Below are 17936 nucleotides of genomic sequence, written 5' to 3'. Positions count from 1 at the left end.
ATACATTCCTAAGTATTCTGTTCTATTGTAAATAAAATGTTCTTAATTTCAAAAAAAAAAGTACTAAAGAACATTAGAACTCTAATCTTGGTTCTGGCATTTACCAGCTGCTTGTACTTAACAGATGTGAGTCAATTTCTTCATATAGAAAATGAGGCTAGGGACTTCCTAGGTGGTGCAGTGGTTGGGAATCCACCTGCCAATGCGGGGGACACAGGTTCGAGCCCTGCCCTGGGAAGGTTCCACGTGCTGCAGAGCAGCTAAGCCCATGCGCCACAACTGTTGAGCCTGTGCTCTAGAGCCCGTGAGCCACAGCTGTTGAGCCCACGTGCCTAGGGCCCGTGCTCCACAACAAGAGAGGCCATGGCAATGAGGAGCCCGTGCACCACGATGAAGTGTGGCCCCCGCTCACAGCAACTAGAGAGGGCCCGTGTGCAGCAGTGAGGACCCAACGCAGCCAATAAATAAATAAAATAAATAAATTTATATATATATATATATATATATATATAAAAGAGTTTATCTAGGAAAAATGACAAAAAAAGAAAAGAAAAGAAAATGAGGCTAATAGCTACTTTCCACCCATCTCAAATCAAACGAGGTGATGGTGAAATAACAGATCAATGTGAGGTGTTATAACCAACATCTCAATTCACTGAGTTACACTCCAGATAGAAGAGCAAACAGCAGCCTTACCGAGTCTCTTCAGCTCTTAGATCCTGAGACGTTCTACTGCTAAGAACACACAAGCCTAGTTAGATGTATTTATTGGCTCTTGTTTTCACTCACCTGTAGTAAACGGATCTTGTAAAGCTTCTCTTTCTCCATATTATACCGTCTGTCTAGGTCTTCCTGAAATTGAAAAAAAACACAATTATCTGGGAATAGGAAATTTTCATTTTTTGATGAAATCTTTTGAAGCTGAACGGTTTTTATATATCTCCCTCAGCCTGAGGCCCCCAATTTTTTTTTTTTTTTTTTTCCTCAAATGGCTGAGTTCAGGGTCAGCTCCTACGACCTATGAGACCCCTGACACTCTTTCACACCATTTTATAACAACTCTTCCTTCGTCTGGGACCCAGGCAGAATCCAGGGTTCTTAAGTGAATTATCCCCCAAATCCACATGCCCTTCCCTCCCAACAAAAACACACCCATGAGGAGGAGGAGATAATTGTTACTTAAAGAGCCTGCTGTCCTATGCCTCTGTGTTTGGAGATGATGCTGGCTTGCTTCCTATGTTTCTGTTTAGAGCTGCACTGTCCAATATGATGGCCACCAGCCAGCCACACGTGGCTATTTAAATTCACATTAACCAAACTTTAAAAAGACTCGGTTTCTCCACTGCCCTAGCAATGTTTCAAGTGCTCAGTGTCCCCATGTAGCTAGTGGCCACCCTACTGGACAGCACAGATAGAGAACATTCCCACCACTGCAGAAAGACCCTCTGGACAGCGCTGAATTATCAATGAGAAACTAGCCCCCCACTGAACCCAGTGGGGCAAAACACACGGCTGGATGGTTTGCTGTGCTGGAGAAAGCTACAACGGTGTCAGAGGTACCCCCCCTCAGTGTGTGCATACACACCTACACCCGCCCCCCCACCGCAGCTCCTCCACAGGCCTCCGCTGCAGACAAACCCCAGCATCCTTCACTGTGACAGTCCCAACGCTTACTCTCTAGGAGCCTCTGAGGGCACAAAGGGAAGAGAAACCCTAAAGGAGGCGAACGTGAGGCTTTCCTGCTTCTCTCTTCCTCCTCCTCTCCTGGAAGCACCTGTTTAACTCAGAACAGGGGTCTGCAAACTGCAGCCCAGCAACTAAATCCCACAGCCCTTGGGCCAAATTTGCCTCTATGCCTAGTTTTGTAAATAAAGTTTTATTGGAACGTAGCCATGTCCTATCACTTATATGTTGACTATGACCACAGCGGAGCTGGCCCACAAAGCTGACAATATTTACTACCCAGCCCTTGACGGTCTGGGGACCCTGGAACGTGCCCCACAGAGAGAACTATGTCCCTGTGCACTGCCTGCCCCTTGGAGCCCGTGGGCTGTGACGGGCACACGCGGCCCACACGGGCCTCTCCCCATCCTGGCTCAGATGCCAGGGTGGAGACGGAACGCCTGCACCAGGTGCTGGGCTGTCAGGGCTGTCCCCGGGGAGGCCCTGTTCCACCCGAGGGGCAGGTGTGCAAGATGGAGCCAGACTCCCAGAGCCCACAGACGAGGAGGTGACCGCAGAGAAGAAGAAAGGAGGCGCGAGGAGCTGTCAGAGGACACAAAGCTGGCCGCCACACCCGCAGGGACAGCAGTGGTCCTGAGAACAGGCATGTGCTTACGTTGTGCGTCACGGCATGCGGCTCTCCCCCGGAGACGGTCTGCAGTGAGAAGTAAGAAGGAAAAAAAAACGTTTCTGAGGAAAGGGATGAGATAGAAGCTGAAGGTCCAGATGTAGGAAGGGGGGGTTGTGGTGAGCAGTTCACTGACCATGTCTGTTCATGAGCCCCAGACGTCAAATTGTTCTTAAATGTCTGTCAGTCACACACTAATAAGCTCAACTCTGTCTTTGAATGCGAGTCAATCCCTCCAACAAGCTGTGGCTGCTAAGAAGAGAAATGCTGTCCTGAAAGTCCGTGATTTGTGCAAACCCACAGGCTGGCTGAACTGATGTGAGCCTCAGAGCTCAGTCTTAGAAACACCTGGAAAGGCCAGCTGTGTGGGGTGATCCCAGGACACCACCCACTGCATGGCCACACTCTGCTATTCCTGTGCCAGTCCTCATGGCCGTGGCTGAAGGGACACCACCCATCACAACAGAGAGGCGGCACCTCCGCGGCCGTCTCCCTGCCGAGCAGGGCAGCGTCCCGCCCAGCCCCGGGCCCAGACAGGGTGGAAAGCACCTGGGCTTCTGCTGGCTGCTTGGACAAGTCCCCTCCACTCCCTGAGCCCCAAGTTCCCCATTTCCCCAAGGGAGAGGGTGCAGTCGCTGCGGTCCGAGGCCACACCCACCTCTCACATCCTAGGCACAGGCAGCCTCAGCAGGTAAGCTTTGAATGGAGTGTGAGAAGGGAAAGCACACCACAGTGATGTCTATAATTTCATTTGATGAAATCCTTATTTTTCTGGCCTTGTCCACACTAGCTCCTTGGAAGATCAAGGCCTCTGTTCAGAGCCAGCGGGCCACGTTCCTGAGCCCAGGAGGCTCCCGTGTTGCCAGAGCTCTGAGCTCACACCCCGTGCTGCCCTCTGCTGCCTTCCGGTGCCCCCAGGCAGGAGCACAGGGTGTGATGAGGAAACTGATACAGAATTTACAGGCACATGGGACGAGTGGGACAGAGCTCAGAGGACTCCTGGAATCACCCCGTCCCTGACGGAGGGGGCGGCCGGGCTTGTAACGCGCTAACTCTTACCTGGGGTTGCTGCTCTCCACACCCACGGACGCTTTAACCCACAGAAGGAAGACAAAGGACAGGGAAAACTACTTGAGAAATATGTGTTCAGGGGACCTGGCTGAGGAAAGGCTGGGATTTTTCAGCACCAGACTCTGCTGGTGAGTCCTGCAGAAATCCTTTCACGGTGGAAGTCACAACACCCCCCAGCAGACTGGAGCTCTCCTCCACAGGCCATACCTTTTCCTCTCCGCCCGGAGCCCTCTCCGCCTTCAGGCTTTGGATTTCCTGCTGCAGCCGTGCCATCTCCTCCTTTAAAAGTAACATGAACACTTACAAGGTTTGGACAGGCTAGTAACTGGATGTGATCAGTCACCTTGACCTAGAGTCTTATGTTCACATTTGGTGAGTTTATGTGGGGACAAAAAGTCGATTAGGAACTAGCTCCTCAGACCCCCGACTTTCAGCCTGGGAAAGTTTATTCAGGAGGATACAGGCAGCTGTAGCTCAGTCAGAAGGGGGCTTTCTTCCTAAAGGGCAGGTGAGGCTCACAGGAACCACCAGGACATGGAAGGAATGAGTAGCTTAGAGCCTAGTCCCAAGCCTTCTTCTCTTTCCACTCTTCTCCACTCTTCCTGGGACCTTCTGGCCCGGAGCCCTGCCTCATCAAGGCCCTCCTCCACTTGCCATGCTCACCTGCTTACGGCAGATCCAGCTTCCAGATGGCCCTGGTGCCACAGCAGCCTCTTCTCCCCTGGACTCACACAGAATTCTGCTCTCCTTTCCTGCCTCTCACGTGGTCACCTGTGCGTGCACCGCCCCCACTACCAGACCACAAGTTCTCACACGGCAGAACACGTGACCCATGGACAGGCCAGCTTTTCAGGGTGGCTCTGGTTTCATAAGATACTATTCCTTTCATACTTTGTAAGACTTTTCTTTTAAACACATTTGTAAATTAGAAAACTATTTTTTAGACTGTGCTCTCATCTAACTCACTTGCGGTGTCCTCGGAGGGCACCTACCACAGTCCTCCTGTCCTCTCACTCACTACCACACACCTGCTTGCCTGGTGAACCTACTTTTCCGACCACACCTGGATAGGACCTGCAGTAGCACGAGGGAGGGAAAGCAGGAGACTGTACAAGAAGCTTGGTTAATGTGGGCCGACACCAAGCAACACTTACTCGACAATGTGCTTTAAACTCCTGTTCCTGACTTTTCAGATTTTCATTCATGGCCACAAGGGCTCTCAAGTTCTGCAGGATGCTGAAGAGAAAAGACCAAAAAATGACTGACTTCCAACAAGCCATTATGATTTTATGAATCACAAGGAAAACCAAGACCCCAGATAAAAAGGGACTTTTTTCTTAATTTCCTTTCTCTCTCCCAAGAGTGTCTAATGGGCTTCCCACAAATGGTAACAACTACTACGTAACTGACATTATTATTCATTTATAAGACAACCTCATCAGACCACATTCACACAAACACTACAGAATCCAGAATTAAATTGGCAACTGCGGAAACATCAATGAGTTTAAAGATTACTGTATATTTTTAATGATACCAATTACTTAACAGACTTACAGCATAGACAGTATTGTAATTTTAATTTCCATTTCTAATTTCCCTTCTGAAAGGAAACAAGTTGCTTAAGGTCATTAAAAGCACTAATTTGAAATTAAAAATGTCAAGTATCTAATAGCACTTAGCTCCACATCATGAAAAGAGGGTTTCTAATCATACAGCCAAGCAATCTGTAGGTACTTCTTTGTTAAAAATGTCCATCAAGCCCAGAACTGCTCAATCTGTGCCTGAAGCATTTTATTATTTCATAATTTCACTCAAGTGAGTGACACCTGGAAGATTTCACCACCCAAACAGTTTGGTGCTAAAACGGTCAAATGTAAGTGCTTATATTTAAATTGTCTAAATACAATTAATTAAAAAAAATAAAACCAAAAACCTGTGTCTTGGCCAAAAAAAGACTGTACCTTCATTCCCAAAGGACAGGGCTAAAATGTGTGCTCTTAAAACCTGGTAACAATGGTTGACTCCAAGGGAGGAGAACCAGGTGGCTGGGGGCAGGGACAGGAGGAGACTTTTCAGCGTATGTCTTTTTGAACCTTGAATGTATTACTTAGTTTTTAAAAACAGAAAAAACAAAAAAAGACAAAATGCAAGCTGAGCTGCTCCCAGCCCCAAGGGGAACTGGGAGGAAGAGGAGGCTGGCTCAGTGCAGCCTGGGGAAGGGCATGCCCCGCATCAGCAGGGAAGTAACTGAGCGGCATGGGGCCAGCAGCAAACACCCCGGGCTCCTCCACCCTGCGCTGAAACCACCAGGAACCTTCACAGACAAAATAAACACACGCTGAAAACTCTTACCTTGGATCAGCTTTGGCTTCTATCTTCTCTAGGGCTGCCTGCTCTTTGTTCAGTTTCTCACTGTAACTCTTGAGCTGCGAGAGAGAGGGAGGCATATTGGTGGGACAGAAGACGTCCTCTCCTTCCTGGCTCACACCTGCACCCCTTTCCTGACAGCCCACTGGACTGTACATTGAGAAAACAGGTGGACGAGACGAAGAGAATGGGGGTGCAGGGACAGCATGGAAAGGTCAAAACTAGACCCTTCTCGACACATTCTGTTAGTAAAAGAGACCTTGGCAATACCTTTAAATCACAGCAGCAAATGGGTAGAAAGCCAAAAGTAATGCTGACAGCAGATGCCTTTCGGTAGGAAGAGGTAAATGAACACAGTGGCTGTGAGAGACAGACCAGGCTTCCAATTTCAGGATACCACTATCACTACTAACAGGGGCATGGTAAATCTCCTATCTTGAAAAATTCCACTTTCTTTTTCTGAGTCAGACAGTTGGGGATTTTCAAAAAGAAATTTTAAGGAAACTCAGATTTTAATTTTTAAGATGTGCAGATCTATCACACAATAGAACACTAAGCTGCTATTAAAAAAAGAAAGAATAAACAGCTCTTTCATGATGACCTCTAACATCTACTGTTAGCTGAAGGAAACAACATATAAAACCGTGATTCCAATGTGCTTCCAATGTGCATAAAGGAATGTATACACTGGATGCACACATGTATGAAAGAACTGAAAAGATTCACAAGAAACTGGTTACCCTCTGGAGAGAGTCACTGGAGGCTTGGGTTATAGGGGGATATATCCTTCGTACTTTTTGAATTTTGAACCATGTGAAAGTGTTACCTACTAAAAAAAAAAAACGGCAAGTTAAAGAAGTTCCAAGAGTTCTAGCTGGAAATGGAAGACCAAGCACAAGTTGCAGCAAGCCCTTCTTCCAAGTCCTAGAAAATCCAGGTGATTTTGCTGGATCACAGGAGTGGGTACCTTGGGGACAAGAAAGATGGCAACGTGGGAGGGGCTGGTGTGCAGGGCTGGGGGCTGCATAGGGAAGAGCCAGAGGACTTTGCAGTGAAGCCTGGCTCCATTAACCCCAGAGCTGGTGCGTGGGTCCCAGAGGCAGGGCAGCTCCCAGAGAGCTGGCGACACTTGGGAGGAGGGGCAGTGCCCGACCCCGAATATCGGTTACCACCAGCTGATTCCATCATATAGTGGGACCCACCCTTCCAGAATAGTCACGTGAAGCAGGCTGCATAGAATGGATACAGAACCCACACAGGTGGTAACAGAAAATTTCAGAATCAACAATAAGCACACCATCAAGAATTATCAAACATTTGAAGAAAGATAAAACCATAAAAAATGCATCAACTCAACAAATGAATTCTGATCTGAAGGAACAGTTTATAGATCAAGAGAAACTTCGGACACAGTTAATACCCTCAGAGAGGCAGGAGAGGATACTGCGTATATAAAAAAGGAGTCAACCTCACACATACAAAATCAAAGCTGTGACTGCTGAAATTAAAAGTACACAGGCTAGGGGCTTCCCTGGTGGCTCAGTGGTTAAGAATCCGCCTGCCAATGCAGGGCACACATGTTCGATCTCTGGTCCAGGAAGATCCCACATGCCACGGAGCAGCTGGGCCCATGTGCCACAACTACTGAACCCGCATGCTGCAACCACTGTTTGCCTAGAGCCCGTGCTCTGCAACAAGAGAGGCCATGGCACTGAGAAGCCCATGCACTGCAACAAAGAGTAGCCCCCACTCGCCACAACTAGAGAAAGCCCACACACAGCAATGAAGACCCAATGCAGCCATAAAATAAAACAAAAATTAAAAAAAAAAAGAGTACACATGGCTAGACTCCCCCACCCCCCCCACCCTGCCCCAGCCATGTCAGGGGTGTCATCTGTCCTCTACCTTCCATGCTCTGCTTTACTTTTCCTAAATTTACTGGAAAGGCAGGTCTTCCCTGTTTTCCAGTGCTACCAGGTTATCCTGCAAGGGCAGGTTTGGCTGAAAAGGTGAAACCTGGGCACACTGGCATGAAAGGGCTCAGAGGGCTCCTTTTGCCCAATTCTTGCCTTGAAGAGATAAGGAGACTGCGGCCCAAAGGCCAAGTTCATTACTGATTCAGGTTCACGGTCTTCAGTATTCTGACCAAATCAGGCTTCTATATAAGTTGTTCGGAACTAGGTTTTGGACAGCCTCGCATTTTTCTGGATGGGAATTAGTCTGACTGCCCTCCTACACAGTAAGCTAGTTGAGAGGTCGCTGGTCCCAGATCGCCAGCACGGGAATCTGCACAGCCTCTCTGCTTTAGTTTCTCCAGCTGCAGAACAGGGATATTAACCGTGTGTTGCCAGGGTTGTTATGAAGATTCCATGACTAATACAAATGACGTGCTCAGAGCACACCCAGCACACTGCAATGCTAGCTGCTAGTATTACGTGAGGACAGGAAGACTATCTCCTATTACTCACTCAACTCATACCTTCCACCTTTCTAGCACATATAAAGGGCTCAAAAAACATTTAATTTAGTGTTTAATACGAAAAGTGACTTGCTAGCCATTTTGGATTTAGATACTAAGGCATGTAAATGTTCTGGGAAATTGATATCAAGATGTTTTGCCTTTAATCTCTTCCAGATTGTTACAGAAAGATGGATCCATGCTTGGCAAACTTCAAGCCAGGGACTGTGCAGAATGAAAAGTAAGACAGCAGCAGGGATTCCACCCCAGGAGTCTACCATCTACTCCAGGAGGAGTGGAGTCACAGACTAGTGTAAAGACAGCTGCTGTGTCCAAATGCAACATGGGTATCTTTATAAAGAATTAAAAAAAAAAAAATTCCTCTAGTCATTCTTGTGCTTGCCCTTTTCAAGCATTCTGACAATAACTGAAGAGACCCATCCAGGTCAGACTTACAAAGCTTTGTCAGGTTTATAGTGAGGCAGTGAACTAAGTGCTGCATACTGCTAGAGAAATGACAATTTTAAATGGGCCAATTTCATATGAAATTAAAAAAAAAAAAAAATAGGGACTGCCTTGGCTTCAGAAATGTCTTCGAAGACCAGTCCTGCTTCCACCTGGTCCAAAGGTACTCGGTGGGGCTCTCGCAGCGAGGCCCTTGTAAAGTACAGCTGTAGCCTGAGCACCAAAACCACAACGAGGGGAGCTTTTCAAACCCGGATGAGGATTAGCTTTCTGTGGAAACAGGGACAGAAATAAAAAGGTCTAAATTCCCCTCATGACAGAGCTGGCATCACAAGTGTTTGTGGTCCTCGCCTGGTTTCCTAGGCGATGGGAAGTGGGAGGTAAGCTATGCTATGATGCTGATGGAGGAGCACAGTTGCGATCTGGATTAGGAGATGGATCACAGGGTCACAACAGACCCACAACCCCCATCTTCCATTCTGCCTAGGAGATCACCGGCAATTCTTAGCAACAAATCATACCCTCTGCAGCTGTGTCACCTTACAAGAAGAAGCCTTCTCACTCTCAAGGAATCCAGTGTCCTGGTGCTTTCTGAAGCCTGCGACTTCGGGAGCAGAGGCCACGTACCGTGAATGACCCACAGTGTTCTTCTAAGTGGCCACCCCATCTGTCAGGCCCCGCCATCCTCAGGAAGCTTCCCTGACCCTCGCAGCCCACGGAGATCTCTCCCACCCGGACTCTGATGGTTTAGAACACGGCAGCGTGGATAAACCGATGGCCTATGTCACACGCTACCAGGTGAGGGTCCTGTGTCCCCAGATGCACCTGAGCCCTGAGAAGGGGATCGAGACCCCTCCACATGACTGAGGATGCAGGCATCCCGTTAGCAGTGTAGGTCAAACGATTCCCAACAAGACCCAAGGAGGAAGGAAACCTGCTCACCTCTGTCAGTGTTTTCTTTTTTTCTTCATATTTGGCTTGTAGGTCGGTACGATTTGCCTGCAGCTGTAAGTGAAAGATAAAAGACATCTGTTCTCATCTGATCCTCACAATGGCACACACACTACGGGAGGCACCCACATTTCACAGATGAGAAGACGGAAGCTCGGAAAGATTTAAACGGAACAAATATGAACATTTTAGATTCAATTAGCACCAACTACATGTCAGGCGACATACTAGGTATTCTGCATAAATCCTAACAGTGAATCCTTACTAAATTCAATGGAAGAGACATTATTCTTATTTAACAGACAAGGAAATAGAGACTCAGAAGGGTTAAGTTACTTTACTAAAGTTCCATAGCTGACAACTGATAAGGCCTGGATTCAAATCCAGGTTTGAATTTTTTGTTTGGCTACCATCAGCTCAGTTAACAAACTTGCCCGTTCACAGGATACAAACTTCATTGCTGCACTCAAGAATCTAGCATAGAATTTGACCAGATGGCAAACAACATCAGAGAGAAGAAAGGATTCGGGGCTTCAACATGAAGAGAAAGAAAATGAATTACCTTACCGCTCAAAGCTACACAATCGTAAACGTGCATCTCAAAAACGTCATTTCCCTTTTCCTTATAAAACACGTATATCTTGTGCTATGAACTTTTAGGTATCTGAAAACATTCCATTCAAAGCTCAAAGAGTTGTACATTTCTACTTCTGATAAGGGGATGTGGTAGAAAACCACAATTAGATTCGTCAGACACTCTGGCTGTTACCTGTATACAACTTAACAATGAGAAACTGTATCTATTACCGCAACAATTATTTCAAAATAACTCAGCCCATTAAAAAATATTTATTTATTTATTGGCTGTGCTGTGTGGCTTATGAGATCTTAGTTCCCCGACCTGGGATTGAACCTGGGCCCCAGCGGTTGAGAAGATGGAGTTCTAACCACTGGACCGTCAGGGAATTCCCAACTCAGCCCGTCTTTGAACCTGTGAGCAACCTATAAAGACATGCCACCTTCAAAAATCATTACTCCTGAACTGGCTTCTAGTCACCATTCTTCACGACTGATGAATTTCCAGCCAGGCCTCTCTGGAAGCCACCTCAAGCAGAGGGCAGGAGATAAAGGAGGGAAGCAGGGGGCTCTGGCTCCTTGCTTGTCAAAGGCACCATCTGTGCCATAAGCACTTTAATCAAGCTGCCTGTGTCACTGGTAGATGCGAGCATTTCTGCAGAACGTCAAATCCTAGTGATTTAACTCTTGAAGCTCCAGGAGGAGGTCCAGCCAATTTCCCACCTGCTTCACCCACTTTCCTGCCCCCCTCTCTCCCCTGCACCCACCCACCCATCTGACATTTACCTAAGGCTCTGCTCAAAAGAGGTGTGCAGCGGAAGACAACACGGCACAGTCCCTGCCTTCAAGGAGCCAAACCAGTATACTGGGGATTAAAGTATGAGAAGAGCTGGCTCAGAGACAGGCCCTGGGGAGGCCAAGGAGGGAGTCAGCTTGCTCATCAAGGAAGGCTTCACCGACAAAGACCCACGGGGGCTGGATCCTGGCAGGGAAGTAGGAACTTGCTAAGGGAAGACATTTCTTCTCCTTAATTAACTAATAACAGATCTGCCCATCTTTTCTCTAACAGGGACTGTCCCAGTGGCTTAGCTAAGTTTTCGTCTTGCTGGAGTCTCCGTGATTCTCCTACCTCCATCATCTTCTTCATCATTAACCTGAGACAGACCCCCAAACTTCAGCCGCTGGTGAACACTTCCTTCCTGGATTCCTCTCTCCTCAACCTCAGGCTTCTTGTCAGCTATCTACTCGCTGCCTTCCTGTTCTATGCCTTTGCCGCATATGCCCCTGTTGGACCATGAGACGTTCTTTATTCCTTCTTGTTCTTTTACTCCTCCTCCCATCTCTCTATTGGGCTAAGACTCTCTCTATGGTTCTCATCACCAAGGCTGCAGGAGCATCCTGGTTGCTCTCCACCCTCAAGGCCTTGTAGGAGAAGTTCTTGGATTTAAAGTTTGGATTTTCTCGCATATTATTGGTAGCAGTATAAATTAGTAAAATAATTGGTGAATAATTTGACAGTTTCTAGAAAAGTTGAAAATGCATATTTTTTTGATCCAGCAACTCCACTTCCTAAAATCCACTTTACAGAAATATTGACATGTTGGCACAAAGATGACTGTACAAAGATGTTGATGGTAGCATAAATTTACAATCGGGGGAGAAAAACCCTGGGGAAAAAACCTCATTAATAGAGGACAGGTTACATAAACTATGGTACATACATACTGTGTGTGTATATACGATGTGTTTCATCAGAAAGAATGAGGTAGATCTATATGTTCCAATCTTGGTTCCACCGCTAACAAGCTGTGTGACCATAGGCAAAACTACTTCACTCCTCTGTCTCAGGTTCCTCATTTGTAAAATGAGGATAATAACAGTACCTCCTTCACAAGGATGTTGCGTGAACTGAATGAGTTAATTTTGAAAAGCAGTTTGTAATTACTCTAAAAAAAAGTCCTATTAGCCATTACTACTACTGACAGAGATATATCTGTGATAAAACACATGAAAAACATACTCAATTTTTATAACCAGACAACCCCCTCTCCCCAGGTGAACGAGCATATATTAAGAGCTTGCAAAGCCTAGAAAACAGTGGGTCGCTCTAAGGAGCGGGATTGGGCGAGAGTACCAGGGGATCCCACTTTTATCTTCGTTCAGTTCTATACTATTTGGTTTATTTACAGGGAGCTTGTATTATCCCTAGGATTAAAAAAAAAAAAAAAAGGTGGCTGAAGCATTTAAATTGAAAAAGACAGAAAAAAAATGATGTATTTGTCTAGCATATGCCTCCCCATCACTACCTTCAGACCCTGAGAGCAGAGACCATAACCTGTGCTTCTTTCACCACCACGGCCCAGTTCAGTGCCCGGCACAGCGGTGCTCAGTTAATCCTTGTGAATTAATAAATGCTCTTCTTGCCCTGCGATCTTCTTCTAGAACAGAGGGGGGCAAACATTTTCTGTAAAGGGCCAGATAGTAAATAGTTTAGGCTTTGTAGGTCTCAATTCTGCCACTGGAGCTTAAAAACAGCCACAGAAAATATGTAAACAAATGGCTGTGCATGTATTCCAATAAAAAAACATCATATTTACAAAAACAGCTGGCGGCTGGATTGCCCAAGGGCCTGAGGGTGCCGACCCCATTTTAGAACCTCCTTTGACTTCTGACACGGAGATCTTAACTCCTTCCCCAGTTTCTCCCTTCTTGAAGAATGGTTTTATTTTACTTGAATAAAATTATGAAAAGAAAACACCAACCTCTTTTAGTTGTTTGGTCTTCTGCAGAATCTGCTTGTTCAAGGAAATGACTTTGCGACGATGTAGTTGGGAGGGTCCTAATTTTTCTGGACTTTCTTCGGCTGATAGCTCAGACTGCTGTGGGAAACAGACAGAAGACCCAAAGGATTCCATTAGCCCACCCCAGCTGATTAAGACAGCCCTGTCCCTGCTCCATCTGGGCAGAACACTACTGGGCAGCCAGTCACAACCAAGCCAGTGGGGCCCCGGGGTCCAGTGCAAAACCCAATTCAGAGAAGAAGACACTGACACAACGACCAGAAGCCCTATCAAGAGAGTCTACGTTCCTGGCAGAGTGAACAGCATGTGCAGAAGCACAGGGATATATAATTGCGGTTAGGTTGATATCACATAAGCAACAGGGTCTCATCAAAGGGTTCAGGCAGAGGAATAACAAGGTCATCTTAGTATCTTCATAAGACCATTCTGGAGTCATCAAGAATGATGACTTGATTCACTTTCATCAAAGTATTAATAAATATACAGTTAAAAAGTTTCACCATTCAGAGGCACTTAATAATGAAAAGAAACAGTCTTGCAACTTGTTCTCCCTATCCACCAGCCCATTTCTTCCTTCTATTCTTCTGGTGTTCACAGAGGATAGATTTGAGAGGGGTGAGAGTTGCTAAGAGGGGCCAGGAGGAAGGTCCTAAAATTGTGTAAGTAATGAGGGGACAGAGAAGAAGGACTGGACAGGACGTAGAGACTGTCAGGACCGAGGTGAGGAAGGCAGAGATTTCTTGTTGGGGTGATGAGGTGAACGTAGCAACATTACTGAGAAACCATACAAAGAAGGAGGCAGCTTGGTGCAGATACGGAAAATAAACACTTGTCTCAAGACCCCAGAGGGCTGCCCCGGGAAGAAGAAACAAGAAGGTTGACCCTATTCCAATAGGCGTCCTTAAAACACTTCTTGGGTGATCACAAAATAGACAGCTTCAGGAACCAGCCAATGAACACCCATTATAACCACCTTGCCTTCTTTACTGGAAGTATCCCAATTCCAAGCTAATCACTGATTTTTAAGCCCAAGCACAACAAAACTATTTGAATATTTGATTTTCCCTGCATGTTTTAACAGTGATCACGAGCTTCAAAGTTTTCGAAGTTTACCTCTGGGGGGAAGAGACAGAAAAGTGAGAAGGAGTAGAAACTGGATGGTATAGTCACCATTTGTCTTGGTTAAGGACTTCCATGCCCTGAATAATTCAGAGGCACTATTCATAGATGATGTTTTTTTGCTGCTTAATGACTCCGGAGGTGGGAGTCAACCAGCAGGATATGGCCGCATAAAATGGCAAGAAACATCATTTTCTATCTCATGAGCTGCTAGTCCATAAAGGAAAGAGAAAAACTAAGCATTAGAAAAGCGCTAGCCTTGAAACCTGGGGTTTTTGGAAAATGTCAACTAACATACTCTAGCTTATCTGAATTTCCTTGAATTGGAGTTAACTTTTAAAATGTAATTTACTTTGGGCACATCAAGATATTTATAACCTGTAGTCAAGGGAAGGAGAACTGTTCCTGAAAATTATCTGAGAGTATAAAAAAGGGGGGAAAAGGAAAGAGCACTCCCTCTTGATTTTCAAATCACGTGTCAGAAACATAATTATAATTAACATTGTATTTCCTCCACTTTGACTACATCATCCTGAACTATGTTATCAATTTGGCCACTGTTTGTTATATATTTAGTAGCTTTCCTCTTACAGTTAATTTCAGTATCAAGGAATCCAAGCTGGTTTTAACATCCAGCTTAGATTCCTTGATACTGATTTCCAAAATGTCACTGGCATATCCTCAGAGCATTTTACTTTACTAGCAGAATGACGTAAACCTTCTATCTCATGATTTATTGATATTTGAAATGGAATTAATTCCCCAGTCACGGGAACTAACCCACATGGTATGTCTCTGTTTGATGTCAGGATTATCTTGAGTGCCCTGACCTCCTCTGGCTGTCTCTCTGGCTCTGGATCAGGACAAGCTATGGGCAAGCAGTCTCCAGGGTACCCTCACCTCGCAGTGAGGCTGCCTCCGGTCTGCGGGGATGAGGGGGTAGGCACGTACTCATTCAGTGTTGCTCTTCACCTTGGCATGAGTTAGATGACGTCTCCAACTCTTAGGATGCCTTCCTGCTGATAAACTGCTTTTATGGCCAAAGTCCCAAGAGAATGAAAACTGCATTTCCCACCCAGCTTCCACACACTCTGATCAGGGTACCTGGCCACATGCACAGCTTTGTTTAAGACTATGACCTTCAACCTCACTTCCAAGAACTCTTCTTACGGGAAAACCAGTAGCTGGCTTGCAACCACGAAAGAGGGTTTCCAGGCTAGCTGGCTATTCAGCAACACCTCACCCCTGCCTCTCTCTCAATTTAAATTTTTAGGCACATGGTCCCTTAAGATCCTTCCAGGGGGTCTTTGAGGTCAAAAACCTTTTCATAATGATACTATAATTCTTTTTTCTCTCATTCTCTCATGATCGTACAGTGAAATTTTCCAGCTGTTACATGACATGTGACAGTATCATTGCTCTGATGTTAATATGTAATGCATATATCATTGTCATTTGTAAATGAATTAACATGTAAGCTTTTAGGACCTCCTTAGGAATTTTTAAGAGTTCTTATGGGGTCCTGAAACTAAAACTGTTGAGAACCATTACTTTAAGGGGCTTGGCTCACTTGGGAATCTACTCACTGACTGGGGCAGCCTCACTGACACGGAGCTCCAATCGTGCAGTGGGCCCACCCACAACTCGGAGAGGGGAAAGTTCTTTCTGATTCCACTCTTACCAGACAGCTGCTTCAACCAACCAGACAGAAAATACTCGTAGTGCACACAAAGGATGCTCAAGTCTCCATACACACTTAATATTACATCTCTGTTACGATGGTATATGTTGCAAGCAAACATGGGCTTTCAAAACCCTTTCTCTTGTTGCTAGGTAGCAATTCTCACTGCTCTGTGCAGTCCCTTACATTTGCCTCTGCAAAGCATTAATGTACATTAATATCAGGCTATTAAGTGCCATTTCCACGTCCGACATTTCTCCAGTGCAATTAAAATGAATAATATGCACGTAAACAGGCCCAAAGTACGTATAAATTTGTGAATTCCTCCATTTGCCTGAGTCTAGACATGGCGCTATACAAACTGCTTTGTTTAATGGGAAGTTATTTTTGTAACAGAAAAAAATCATTTATTCCAGAGCTGAACTGAAGAGAGTTCTTAACCTAGTCAACAGAAAGCTGATTTCAAACACACTTTTTTACTAAGCAATTGAAAATTTTCATTTCTTTCAAATACCCTCCTCAAAGCCAAAAGAACTAGACTGATGAAGGCAGAAACAGGTCTCTGAAACAATGTGGCTCATCTGACATTCTGTTCCCTGAGAGTCACAGTGGGAAGAAAACTAAAGATCACCAAGTTGGATCTCAAAGGATGAGACCAAGTTGGACAGTGGAGAATAGGAGAGGGAGCTTTAGAGTAAATTCTTGACAGAAAAAAATTAAGTCCTTGGGGCATATTAACTGATTTCTACTTGAAAAGCCCAACATCTCTCAAAGAATGCCAACCAGCTATAAATATTCTACTGTGTTTACATTCGAGCAAGAGCTAAAGTGCCAATCTGATTTTGTTCAACGATTTCAGATTAAGAACGTGCTTTCAAAACCACAGGGTGGATTAAGATGACTTCTAGCACAGATTCAATGTTTTCTAATAACTGACAGATGTTTGCAACTTCTATTCTTAGGGGAACCAGATATAAATGTCACTCGATAATATTAGTCCAGTTCAAAATAGTAAATTCCTAAGAGAAACAAAAAAAATGATTACTTTAGCTAAAACTATATACTTTCATAATGAAAGAGACCCAAAAGGTTATGTACATATCAACCTTGTAATACAGGAATTTCTCCTACATCACCCCCTCCCCCCCACCAAAATATGGCCACTAAGCTGTCAATAACAAAGGATCCCTATCTCATGAGGGTGCCACAAGTTCTCCATACCGAAAAGATGAATTCCAGTTTCTGGACCTTGACAAACCCTCCCACTGAAAACAAGTAAACAGACAATATAAAACATTTATTTTTTGAACTTTAAAAAAAATCTATGTGCTAGAAAGAATGTAAGAAATCCTAGAAGGCCAAAAAGTTAGTAAAAGTGGGAATCCAAGAGGTAGGCGTACCCACGGAGGTCAGCTTTTTTCTTGAGAGTATTTGCCAAAACCAGTTGATCTCAGGCTTTGATTTTTATAATTCAACAACTGTTTTACATAATTCTTGACACAGATGTAGGAGGGAAAAAAAATCTGTAATGAGACTGTGTAACAACAGATTTGCCCTTGGGCAGTTCTATAAACTAAATTCACACACTACCTGGATGGTCCAAAAAACCTATAAGTCAAGACTATGTGTACAATGGGCCTGAGCTGGGGTGTGCCCAAGTGTGTGTCAGAGCAAAAGAAAATCCCCTCTGGAAGAACAGAGCTTCAACAGTAGGTCTCAAAGAATTTCTACAGATAAATTTCCAAGCAGTATGAACTCACAGTCAAAAACCAAAAGCACACAAGGAATCAAAGCATCATGAGAAAAAGCTGGCAGAAATGAACAGCAGAAACGTACCCGCAAACTCAAACACACGTGCTCATTCCTCCCGGAAGTCACAGAGATAAAGTGTAATCACTCTCATGTAACAGTTCAACTTTTCTAACACCGAAGCATCCACAGCTCTGTCTCCTTTCCTTTTCATACTAAGATGACAGCTCCTTTCACCATCTAGGCTATCCCCTGGACACAGCTTAGCTCATAATCCTTTTCAAGCATTCCCAATGGAATCTGAGCTCTGCAGGTAAGATGGGATCATCCACTTTCCAAAATCCA

At 45.2% G+C, this 17936-nt stretch overlaps 1 protein-coding gene across 2 annotated transcripts in view; it reads right to left on the bottom strand.

Annotated features, from left to right (window-relative positions):
• Positions 1-17936, bottom strand: part of CCDC93 (coiled-coil domain containing 93) — an 89659-nt gene that overhangs the window by 16609 nt on the left and 55114 nt on the right. For both annotated transcript variants that reach the window (XM_057745279.1, XM_057745278.1), the window contains exons 12-18: positions 13004-13120; positions 9657-9719; positions 5777-5850; positions 4576-4657; positions 3629-3700; positions 2339-2377; positions 790-852 (exon numbers count right to left, since the gene is read on the bottom strand). In XM_057745279.1, the coding sequence (XP_057601262.1) occupies positions 790-852; positions 2339-2377; positions 3629-3700; positions 4576-4657; positions 5777-5850; positions 9657-9719; positions 13004-13120 (510 nt within the window). The remainder of the gene's footprint in view (positions 1-789; positions 853-2338; positions 2378-3628; positions 3701-4575; positions 4658-5776; positions 5851-9656; positions 9720-13003; positions 13121-17936) is intronic.

This window comes from Hippopotamus amphibius, chromosome 8 (assembly GCF_030028045.1).
Source record: "Hippopotamus amphibius kiboko isolate mHipAmp2 chromosome 8, mHipAmp2.hap2, whole genome shotgun sequence".
NCBI classification, from domain to species: domain Eukaryota; kingdom Metazoa; phylum Chordata; class Mammalia; order Artiodactyla; family Hippopotamidae; genus Hippopotamus; species Hippopotamus amphibius.
This window is presented reverse-complemented; position numbering and strand designations above follow the sequence as displayed.